This window comes from Merops nubicus, unplaced genomic scaffold (genome assembly GCF_000691845.1).
Source record: "Merops nubicus isolate BGI_N331 unplaced genomic scaffold, ASM69184v1 scaffold46919, whole genome shotgun sequence".
NCBI classification, from domain to species: Eukaryota; Metazoa; Chordata; class Aves; order Coraciiformes; family Meropidae; genus Merops; species Merops nubicus.
This window is the reverse complement of record NW_008633997.1, coordinates 30,699-42,515: the sequence shown is the minus strand read 5'-3', so window position 1 is coordinate 42,515 and position 11,817 is coordinate 30,699. Positions and strand designations below refer to the sequence as shown.

Sequence of the window (11,817 nt, the reverse complement as noted above, 5' to 3'; positions counted from 1 at the left end):
TCTACAACTACCTAAGAGGAGATTGTATTGAGGCAGACGTTGGTCTCTTCTCCCAGATTACTAATGATAAGGTTTTTTTTTTATCCAGCAAAATAAGATAATGAAAATGTTAGAGTGCAACATTTAGAATAATTCACTATATAGGATGTTGATACACATAAAATATTTATATAAATATTTCAGGCTATACTACTGCTTGGGAAAAATCAGGGAATAAAAGTGCTGTGCAAAGAGTTCATAAAGAGTAGTGGTAGAGAAAGTGATTGGAAGCAATACTTACTGGTATAAAGCACACTTACTTTATTTTTTTCTTTAACATGTTTTCAAGCATGGCTTTTGCACTGTCCCTGCTTGAACAGACAAGTTAAGGTATTTTTTCCAGGCATTAATATTTTTCTTCGTCCTGTGTTCACTGTTTTTTTACTAATTCATTGGGTTGTGCTGTCAAGTATTTTTTAGTCTGCAGCTGAGTCTGTATTTCCATATGAATAAATGACAGGCAGCTGCAGAAACTTAGTATGTTTGCTCATTGTCTGTATTGATGGATTGCTGTACAGTGCTGACCTCCTGACTGCTGAATAAATATTATGTTTAATGTAGTCTTTTTATGACCAGTTTTTGTGTTCTGGTTTTCCACTCAGGTAAGTGTTTAAAGCAGCAAAACGTGTTAGGCACCCTACATTTAATGTTTTTCATCCCTTCTGACTATACTGTAGGCAACATGAAGCACCATTTGAAGGCAATCTAGTAAGTCAAGAAGTGATGCTGAAGCGTCAGGAAGAAGAAATGATGCAGCTGCAAGCTAGAATGGCTCTCAGGCAGTCCCGACCTAACCTCTACCCAGGAGATGCAATTAGGTCCTCAATGCTTGACATCACCAGAGATCCGCTGAGAGAGATAGCCCTGGAAACAGTCATGACACAAAGAAAGCTGAGGGTAATGCCCTGATCTCAGGTGAACTCTTCCTTTCATTGAAACAGAGCAGTGTCTTGGCTGAAACTCTAATGTGTGGGATTCATTACCTGGGTCATTTAATAAACAGTCATCAACAGATTAAATACCAGGTGTTTGGTGTTGACCTAACAGGAAAGACCTACTCTCACAGGGTAAGCTGCTGAGATTTTGTGGCATCAGTGGCTACTTAGCCTAAAGTGGTATCAAGAGATGCTAAACCAGACAGCAAGCCCTGACTAAAGATTGCATCAATTAAACAATATGCTGTCCTAACAAAGTTAAGGTGTAGTGTTCTCATGTATTCTCTGGTGTTTTCAGCCACTTCGATTTGCATTTATTTCTCTTGAGTGTGGATGTGTGTCCCACCAGCATAAAAGGTTATGAAATTAGCAAGTTGGAAAGGTAAAGAAATGCAGAGAGTATTCTTTTGGCCTCTAAGTTCACCCTCAATTTCCCCTTTCCTTTCCCAATTGTCTTGGTGTGTGGATGAAACACAAGATTATGGAGAAGGAGGGAGACAGAGGCATAAAGTTGCTATTGTTTAGAAGAGGTGATGGCTTGATCCCCTCTGCTGCTCTTCTCAGTGAATTGGCTTTTGGTTTTTTGGGGGTTTTTTTTGGGGTTTTTTTTTTGTTTTTTTTTTTTAAGGCTGGGAAAACTTGAAAAAAAGACTCAGGTGGATTTGCTGTCCTAATCCAGAATAATATCTAGTCCATAGCACTCTGACCAGTTCATGTAGGCTTTAACTAACCAGGCTGGCTCCCCCCGGCCCTTAAGAGGTTTATGTGCAGATGTTTTCCATACAGTACACAGCAGGCAGTAGCCAGTGAAGGTTATCCTACAACATGAATCACGGACCCCTTCTTTAATGTGGTGTTGAGGTGGGTATTGTGCCAAGGACTTGTTAACAGTTCGGGCAGTTATCTACTATAATTTACAGGGTGAATTATTAGAAGATGTACTTATCTACAGGCAAACAGAAATTGGCCAGGATCTCTACTTGAACACAGCAGATAAAATGAGGCTGAAACATTTCAGTCTTCAGGAGATGAGACTTGCATGCCACAGGCAGAGATTTCTCAAGGTGGAATTGCCACCAGTGAAGAAAACCTCAGTAATGTCAGGCAGTTGCTTACTGAGATAAGCCCAGATGGTTTCAGTATGCAACCCACACCCCATATTTTGAAGGAAGACAAATAATTTTACAGTATGGGCTTTTTGCTCAGCAAAGGAAGGAAAATAGGCAGAGTAATGTCACCAGCACTGTAGCTTGTCAGTGGTATCTGGCACAATCAGATTCTGTAGATTTACCAGCTTATTGGAAGAATTCAGTACACTTTTATTAGTTCTGGCTTTGGTTTCTCTTTGGCATTTGCAGCGCAGGAGTTAAATGTGCCTTGGTCTGTTGTTCCAGCAACACTGTATTCATTCATACTCTTGTGATTTGCAGAATTTCTTTGGCCCTGAGTTTGTGAAAATGACGATTGAGCCATTCATCTCCTTGGATCTACCAAAGTCTATCTTGGTAAGAATGGGGCTATTTGGTAATCAGTGGCAGGGAAAGTGTGTTAAAGCAACAAATGCACTTTTATCACAAGTGTGAACATTATGAATATTTTATTCCACAAAATGTAGACTAAGAAAGGGAAGAACGATGACACTAGGCGAAAAGTAAATGTGATGCTTCTAAGCGGGCAGAAGCTGGAGCTGACCTGTGATACCAAAACGATATGTAAAGATGTCTTTGATATGGTTGTTGCCCATATTGGCCTGGTGGAACATCACTTTTTTGGATTGGCTGTTTTAAGAGGTAAGAATAATGTTTTGATGTAGTTCACATGGTACAGAATAAAAATTAGCTATATGGTGTTGAGAAAAGATGAGCCTGCTTGGCATCTACAAAGTGTTTACTTTGAGTTATGCTCTCTTGTAGTAAGGCAAAATACATTCCTCAGTGAAGGACAACTTTGGACAATGAAATTTTACATTTGCCTGAGTAATGGCAGCTCACCTTGTGCAGCCTTTTCCCTTTGGTGGCTGAGATTTCTTCCCTGCTGTTTATTACCCTCACTCTGACTAGTACTCCTCACAAGATGTGAAGGGACATTGGCTTCTGTTAATATGCTTTAGGCAGTGTTTCAGCCTCTTGTGGAGGCAAGCCCGTTGGGATGCATAGAGGGCCTCTTTGTATAGAAGGAGGTGCCTTAAGAAAAAAAAAAAAATTTGCTCCTGAGATGTTGATTTTTTTTTTTTTACTATGAGAACAGATCATTTGACCTTTTTCCCCTACTGGGTAGAAGGTCCTTGTGGCAAAACTGATGTGTTCACATCTGTAGGCATATCTCACAGGCTGTTGCAGAACTGTAGTGCTTAGAATATTGACAGGTGATAGATACCCTTAGCAGCCCAGGATCTTACTCTGTCTGTGGCTGGTGCTCTTGGCAGTTTAGAAAGCCTTGAAAACGTTTTGCAAAATGTAAATTGGACAGAAGTAGTAAGGAAGAGAAGGAATTGGATTTCCTATGGAATAAGAAATTTGAAATTTTAAAGAAACCCTTGGTCCTGTTTTGTAGCTACTGTGGGAGGTAACTCGCCTACAGTGTCTTCAGTATAACCATAAAATTATTGCTTCTGCCCTTATTCAGTGTTCCCTGTAATAGCTGTTCTGCTTATAAGCCGTTATTAGGCAACAGAAAACCTTAGTGTTCAACCCCAAATTTCAGAATTGTAAATCTGGTCTTGATCCTCCAGATAAAGTATTTGGTTTTAATGTTTTTACTCATGTGCTTCCCTTTAACATTCATGGCAGACAATGAGTTTTTCTTCGTTGATCCTGACGTAAAGCTAAGTAAAGTAGCTCCAGAAGGATGGAAGGAAGAACCAAAGAAGAAGAACAAGCCCCCTGTCAACTTCACTCTGTTTTTTCGCATAAAGTTTTTTGTGGATGATGTCAGTCTTATACAGTGAGTGTGTTATTTTTTTTTTTAATCCCCTAAGCCCTAAATTAATGCATAGAAATTGGAGATGAATAAAATAATGGAAATTAGTTATAGGAGGAAGAGTACCAAAGATGGTGTGATTCTTTTTTCTGTGTGGTTTTTGGTTTGTTTCCCTGTTGTAGGCACACGCTGACCTGTCACCAGTACTATCTACAGCTGCGGAAGGACATCCTGGAAGACAGGATGCACTGTGATGATGAGACAGCCTTGTTGTTAGCATCCCTAGCTCTCCAAGCTGAGTATGGAGATTACCAGGCAGAGGTACACCATCAGATTCACCTTTGAGAAACTGTGTTCTTGCTGCTTAAGTAAAGAATGAACTGTGAGCTGCCACACATGCTTCACAGCTTTGCACTGGACTAGAAACTCAGCTGATATGCTGCTGGTAATTTCTGCTGTGGGCAAGTTTTCTTTTAGTCTAACACATGGCTGCTGCAGAATCTAGTTCAAGATCTGGTTGTTGAACCTTCCCTTTGCAGTGGAAGCAGAGTCAGGCTTGAATAGGAAGAAGCCATATGTGAAATGAAGCTCTGAGTCAGAATTGAGATTCTGAATCCTTCCTCTTAGTCAGCTGTAAAGTACGATTCTCTGTAAAGTGAATGTTTCATTCATGTTCATAGAGCAGTATATGAAGGTACTATCACAAAAATGTTTCATGTTGTAGGTGCATGGCATGTCATATTTCAGACTAGAACACTATATCCCAGCTAGAGTGATGGAGAAACTCGATCTGTCCTACATCAAGGAAGAGCTGCCAAAATTGCACAGCACTTATGTGGGTGCATCTGAAAAAGACACTGAATTAGAATTTTTGAAGGTAAGTGGGCAGCAGTTTGATTCCTTAATCTGTGATTTAAGAAAATTCTTGTGGCAATATGGGTGCATGGACTTCATTGAAACCACAGGCAAAAGATCATGTTCTGAATAACACTGTAAGGTAGAAAGCTGAAAAGATCTTCTTAAAAGACACATCATGACAGGGAAAAAGAAATTGTAACAGAGGGGCCGGAAGTCCTTTCATTTTTTTCCAATCAGTACTCTTCCTGCTTTAGTTCAAACTAGTGAAAAGCAACTATTGGTCCTTGTGTTTGCTCTGAAGGAAGCTATGCGTGTGAGGCAGCATACCCTACATTCACAATGTCCTTTGTTCTTTCTGCTGAGAGGAGAGGAAAAAAAGTTTTTTTTACAAATGCTAGGTTTATTTGCTGTAGTGTTTGGTGGATCAAGGGATACTACTAAGACTCAGGGTTTCTAGAGCAGCTGATCTATGTTGTAACATCTTTAAACTGTGTAAATGGAATCACCAGGCAGCAAGGGATCTTTTTCTAAAATCCACGTATATAAACATATATTAAAATATTTATGTAAACATACAAAGAACTTGGAAGAGACGGAACTTCATATTCTTAGAAGTTTTGTTGTATTGATCTGTACAGTTGTGTCAGAGGCTCACAGAATATGGAGTTCATCTTCATCATGTGTTGCCTGAGAAGAGATCCCAAACAGGTATCCTGCTGGGAGTGTGCTCCAAAGGAGTTGTTATTTTTGAGGCTCACAACGGTGCCCGCTCACCTGTACTGCGCTTCCCGTGGAGAGAAACAAAGAAAATATCCTTCAGTGTAAGCTGGGCTGTTTTTTTCTTTCTGTCTTGACATGCTGGGTTTGCATCTTGAGGCAGTGGGTTTGTGTGTTTGTTATTTTTGCAAATTAAGCTGCTGTTTTACAGTGTAACCGCATTTTGTGTGGCTGAGCTGTGTTGTATGGGGTTGTAATAGGAGTTTTGATGCCTTAAAGTTTGGGAGTTTTAACATTTTTTCTTAGCCTGCATTCTATGCTGCTGAGGTTCCAGCCTCAGAAGAGAGTTTAGCAACTGTGTTTTGGCAAACCTGTATTTGTGAAACATGGCTTCTCTGCCTTCTAAGGAAAAAGACCTATTATGAAGATAGATCAGAGGCCACTCTTCGTATGAGGAGAATCTCTGCCCAATTACTGCATTTCTGAGCAATCTGCCCTTGCTGCCATATGGGATGTGGGTAGTGAAGGAGCACCAGAGTGAGAATCCTGCATTAGAGGACTGGGTACTGGCAAAGGCCAGTACGCCTTATAACTAAGAGATGCAACTATGTTGCTTTTAAGTTGTTTTATTTCCAAGAGTAGTTAAGTTGAATAGATGGCAGAGTTTGACACTCGACCTGGAGAATAACAGCCAGCTTTAGTGGGTGCACCGTAATCTGATGGTTGGTTTTTAATGAGATGTTGAGCTTTAAATGCTAACCTTTATACAGGTATTCAAAGCAGTACTCCTAAATCTGTCAGATACCTTTTTTGAAAAGCTATAACCTGTTTCATCTGTGAAATTATTGTAACTGGAATAGGTAAAGGTTTAAAAATGATTAAAAATAAATTTAAAACCTGGAACGTTAACTAATAGATTTCATAATTAGACGACATCTCGTTTGTTTTCTCTTTAGTAGCAGCACCCCTTGTGACTTCCTTGGAGGCTTTTGAAAACCTCATCCTTCAGAATTTAATAGTACTGCTTGTCATTACTCAGCACTAACAGTAACAGAGACAGAGTAAAACATAATAAAGTACCATCTTAGCTAGTTCAGAAGCAGTTTTAAAGTGCTACTTTGGAAATCTCAAATTTCTGTTAAAATAGGGGTTGTAAATGGATCATTCCCATTAGTGCATTTTGCTTCAGAAAAGTTAGAATGCTGTAGCTGTGCACAAGCAAATACGAAATTATTTCTAGCCTAAAAGAAATCATTGCCTTCAACTCTTTTCTTTCTCCATTGTGTAGAAGAAGAAAATAACTTTGCAGAACACGTCAGATGGTATCAAGCATGCATTTCAGACTGACAATAGTAAGACTTGCCAGTACCTTTTGCACCTCTGCTCTTCCCAGCATAAGTTCCAGCTACAGATGAGAACCAGGCAGAGCAACCAAGACACTCAGGACATTGGTAAGGACTGCAATGCCATGTTGATTTTTAATAGCAACCTGCATATATTTTTCTAAGGAGAAAACCTGAACTTGATCTTCAGTAGTTCTGCCGAGTGCTACATGTAAGTTCCTCAGGGCTCAGTATTGGGACCACTTCTGTGTGACATCTTCATCGGTGATTTTGATGAGGAGACAGAGTGCACCTTCAGTAAGTTTGCAGATGACACCGAGTTGGGTGGGAGTGTTGACCTGCTTGAGGGTAGGGAGGCTCCACAGTGAGACTTGGACAGACTGGATTGATGGGCCATGGTCAATTTTATGAGCTGCAACAAGGCCAAGTGTTGGGTCCTGCACTTGGGCCACAACACCCTCAGGCAAGGCTACAGACTTGGGAAGAGTGGCTAGAAAGCTGCTCAGAAGAAAGGGACCTGGGGTTGCTGATCAACAAGTGGCTGAATATGACCCAGCAGTGTGCCCAGGTGGCCAAGAAGGGCAGTGGCATTCTGGCTTGTATCAGAAATCGCGTGGCAAGCAGGACCAGGGAGGTGATTGGTCCCTCTGTACTTGACATTGGCGAGGCCACACTTCAAGTACTGTGTTCAGTTTTGGGCACCTCAGTACAAGAAGGATATTGAGGTGCTGGAGCAGGTCCAAAGAAGAGCAACTAAGATGGTGAAGGACCTAGATAGAACAAGTCTTATGATGAGCAGCTCAGGGAACTGGGGCTATTTAGTCTGAAGAAAAGGAGGCTCAGGTAGGGGTCCTTCTCACTCTCTACAACTTCCTGAAAGGACGCTGTAGAGAAGAAGGTGCTGGTCTCTTCCCACAAGTAACTGGTGATAGAACAAGAGGGAATGGCCTCAAGCTGCCACAGGAAAGGTGTAGACTGGACATTAGGAGGAACTTATTCACTGAAAGGGTTGTCAGGCATTGGAACATGCTGCCCAGAGAGATGGTTGAGTCACCATCCCTGAATGTGTTTAAAAGCCATGGAGATGTGTTGCTTGGGGATATGGCTTAGAGGTGGACTTGGTAGAGTAGCATTAATGGTTGGACTCTTATCTTGAAGGTCTTTTCCAGGCAGTGATTCATGGTTCTGTATGTGTAGCTCTACATTTGGAGGGTTTATACTACAAAGAAAATCAGCTAGCTACGTTTGTTTAGGTTTTGTTTCAGGGGAAAAAAATAGATTTGGCAGACCATAGAGCTGGCACCCAGCAGCTCCTCTAATATAAAAGGAATCTAAAATTAGGGTCACCAGAAGTGCTTTCCCATTTGATTAATGGCTTTTAGCTTTTTTCAGAAAGAACTTGGTGATAATTGGATTTTTACCTTTTTTTTTAATGTAAAATTAATTGGTTTGATAGTGTGGAATTAGAGATAAAATGGTGTGATCATGTGAGGGCAAATACAGCAGGGAGCTTTTCATGATGCTGCATCTGTAAGATGTGGGTGTAGCTGGTTTTATTCTACTTAATGCTAGGTGGACCTAAGTAAGGAACAGCACTGATACTGGTAATTTTTCTTCAGAATTGCCATCTAATTATGTGATAACAGAAAATGTAAAGGTGTTCTTTTTAGATAGAAAATATTAACTGGAAAATTGCCATTCATTGAAAAAAAACCCCTATACTAGTTTATTCATTATTTGGAGCAGAGCTCACTTGGCTGGCTGGCCTTCAGCACACAGCCTGGCATGCTATTTTGGTCAATTTGCCTGCTCATTCTTTCATTGTTCTGTATTTATCTGTCTGCATTCCAGTTGCTGCTAATCGGACTTCCACCAGCATAGTTGGCATGGAGCTTGACCCCATTGCTGTGGAGATTGTGATCTCTAATTAAAAAAAAAAAAGAGGGGGGCAGTTTGGGGGAGTTCGTGGCAGCTCTGCAGCCTTTTATCCACTCTGTTGGGCTCAGCCAATTTAGCATAGAGAAATAGGACCAGCGACTTAAAGCCTTTGTACCATTCTCTAGGTTCAGTGCTCGCTTCTCTTGAATGGCAAAGGAAAGCAGCACATGGAAGGCTTTCCTGGCTAGGCAAACTTGACTGCTCTTACACATCCAGTGTGTGCTGTGCTTTGGGAGTCTGGAAAGTAAGTTTGCTTCTGTGCAGTGCAAATCAGTTGGAATTCAGAGGTCTCAGATTTCATCAGTCATTCATAACCAGAAGAATTAATTATATTACGTTTGGTTATTAAAAGTAAAAATCATTCAAACAAGAAGCCTGCTTTTGTCCTAGCTTTGCTGATTTAAATCGATTAGCCATGTTTCTATTTCCTGGAAATACATATGTATATAACAATAGGGTTGCTAGAATAATGTTTTTAAAAAGAGAAAGTATTGTAATACAGATAAGAGAAAACGTTGATGAAGCAGCTAGTCAAAATAGCATATTGATTATAAGTACGATTTTCTTTTTGTTCCAGCAGTAGAATCCCAGGCAGTATTTTGGAAGCATTGTTCTTGGCCTGCAGAAGCTTCAAGTTGGTTTTCCTTTTTGAAAGCCCTTAAAATACAGTAAAAACTGGTTGTTGACCAGTTGGAAGTACTCAGCAAAACAACAAAGGGAAAAGGGCAGGTGACAACGCTATTAATTCAAGGCTGGTCACCACAGGAAGTGTAGGTTTTGAAGGCACAAGTGTAGGTTTTGAAGGTTCCTTGTTTAAGGAGACTGGTTCTGGGTTAACAGAACCACAGCACGCACAGGCATGTGCCTGTAGCACTTGCAGTTTCTGTTAGGGAAAGTAGCCAACTTCAGAAAATTAAAATGCTTTGGAAGATTCTTTGGAATTTGTTTTTCATCTGTTGTACTGTCTTCAGTGACCTGGTAGAAACCATTTTAACACATGGAAATTTAATAGAATTAGGTTTGAAAAATCAAAGGAAAGTGCTTCTTGAATAAAATTCTTTCTGCAGGAATAGAGAAAGATAAGTTGTTGGTTTTTTTTTTAAATAGCAATTTTATGGTACATAAGGAAGCAGATAGGCTATAACATGGGGAATGATGGTTTCTTTTTTTGCACAGCTTCTGTGGTTGTGCAGTGAGCAGAACCACACACTGAGTTTTAAGACAGGTATGTGGATTCTTGAAAGGGTGTATAGAAAACCACAAAAATGAAGTGAGGGTTAAATCAGCCTTTTGAAGGTCGAGTTTTGAGCATGTGAGAACTTTCAGTTAAGGGATTGACAGAAGGTGTGAAATGCCTAATGTCCATACAGATAACGACATGAAAGTATTAATCTGAAATCCCTAGGGAAATCCTGTGTGGTATTTGCAGAGGGCAAGTACAACATCAAGAGAAGATACCTTAGAATATTTTATTGAGGTACTCTTCTCAAGATGGGAACACAACAAGAGCAAGTGTCTTTGGTAGCTTCTGTCAGAATCAGGAAGCTGAGATTTGGGGATCTCTGGTCTGATTGAGCAAAACCACTCTTATGTAGCTCATCTTTTCTATCTGGTGGCTATGACTAGAGGAGGTATTCTGTATGGGTAGGGAAGTGGTATTCGTATACTAATTCACCTTCAAAGAGGAAAAAAAAAAAGCCTTCCACAACTAAACCATCTCAATCTGTATGCCTGTTACAGAGAAAGCATGAGCTACTGTTGCAATTACTTCCTGCCTTAGGTATTGGAGGAAGGAATGTCTTTCAGAATGGCAGTGCTGGGGTTGCATTTGCAAAATGCACTCTTCAGTGGTGAATACTAAAGCGTTTAGGGACACTCATGGCTGGTGAGTACCAGAAAGTAGCATTTTCCTTTTGAGTTAAGAGTGGAGCTTCCTAAAGCAGCTTCTTTCCTACCTGTATGTAGAGTTTAAAAAAGCACTAGTTAACCCTAAATCAGAAAAATTTTTGTGGTTGAGGATTGCTTTTCTTCAGGCTTCCCTGTGAAGTGACTCGAAGACATCAGTGTAGTTTATTAAGGGTTCAGGTTACCTGCTTTCCTTTCAAGGCTCCAACAAGCAAACATGTTGCCACAGCTTATCAAGTTCCTGTGCAAGAGCCAAGCCACAGGAACTTAACTGCTAGCCTTAGGAGGCAGTTAGGCTAATAGAAATGAGACCTGCTTAGCTTTACTCTGATTTAAGAGGAGGTTAGACTAAGTTGTATTATCTTGCATTTCCTTTCAGCTAAGAACATCCACCTAGACAGTTCCCACGATTCAGCTGACAGTAGTTGAATTACAATCTAAAACCTGTTTCTCTCTGCTGCTTAAGGGAACCCTAGTTCATGAGTCAAAGTCTGGCAAACCCCAGTCAACATTTTTCCGGTTTGTGCTAAACCATTTAGGATGTTTCTGGCAGGGAAAGTTCCCAAGTGCACCTGAGTGAACTGACATTCTTTAACGAGGTAGAGATAGTACCAAGCCCTCATAACTTTGCAGCTACATTGTAGGCATGTCAGGGACTCATGTGAAGAAAACTAAGTGGTGGATGGAAGCCTGGTAGGGTCTGATAGCATAGAAATGAGTGAGCCCTATTTGTTCGAATTTTGGAAAATATTTGTATGAGCAGGTTAAAAGTAGTACAGTCTTCAGTGCAGGCAGTGCAGGTCTGACTTCAGAGTGGTAGATGGTCAGGTTAGTGTGATGTCATTAACTCCAAATTTGCTTCCTGAGCAAATTACATGGTGGTTGTTTATAGGCACCAATTGGTGTCACATACTTCTGAGCATCTAGGGAAATGTGCTTTGTGTGAGTTTTTGGTTTTCTGCTTTTGTGAGCAAGCATTTGAAATGCATGCTTTACCCAAGGAGGTCTTGCTAGCCCTCGTGTATAACTTAAATTTGTTTTTTGTTTTAAAAAAAAATCCACAGAAAGGGCTTCATTTAGGAGCCTAAACCTTCATGCAGACTCTGTCAAAGGCTTCAGCATGGGACGAGCCATCAGTACTGGCAGCCTGGCCAGCAGCACGC

At 40.6% G+C, this 11,817-nt stretch overlaps 1 protein-coding gene across 1 annotated transcript in view; it reads left to right on the top strand.

The window, feature by feature from the left end:
• Positions 1-716: 716 nt before the first annotated feature.
• Positions 717-11,817, top strand: part of PTPN13 (protein tyrosine phosphatase, non-receptor type 13 (APO-1/CD95 (Fas)-associated phosphatase)) — a gene marked incomplete at its 5' end in the record, with an annotated part of 41,644 nt that continues 30,543 nt past the window's right edge. The window contains 9 exons of the mRNA XM_008948427.1: positions 717-936; positions 2,405-2,479; positions 2,590-2,764; positions 3,764-3,917; positions 4,076-4,214; positions 4,618-4,770; positions 5,390-5,572; positions 6,757-6,919; positions 11,719-11,817. The exon at positions 11,719-11,817 is cut by the window's right edge and continues 361 nt beyond it. Coding sequence (XP_008946675.1) covers positions 717-936; positions 2,405-2,479; positions 2,590-2,764; positions 3,764-3,917; positions 4,076-4,214; positions 4,618-4,770; positions 5,390-5,572; positions 6,757-6,919; positions 11,719-11,817 — 1,361 coding nt within the window. The remainder of the gene's footprint in view (positions 937-2,404; positions 2,480-2,589; positions 2,765-3,763; positions 3,918-4,075; positions 4,215-4,617; positions 4,771-5,389; positions 5,573-6,756; positions 6,920-11,718) is intronic.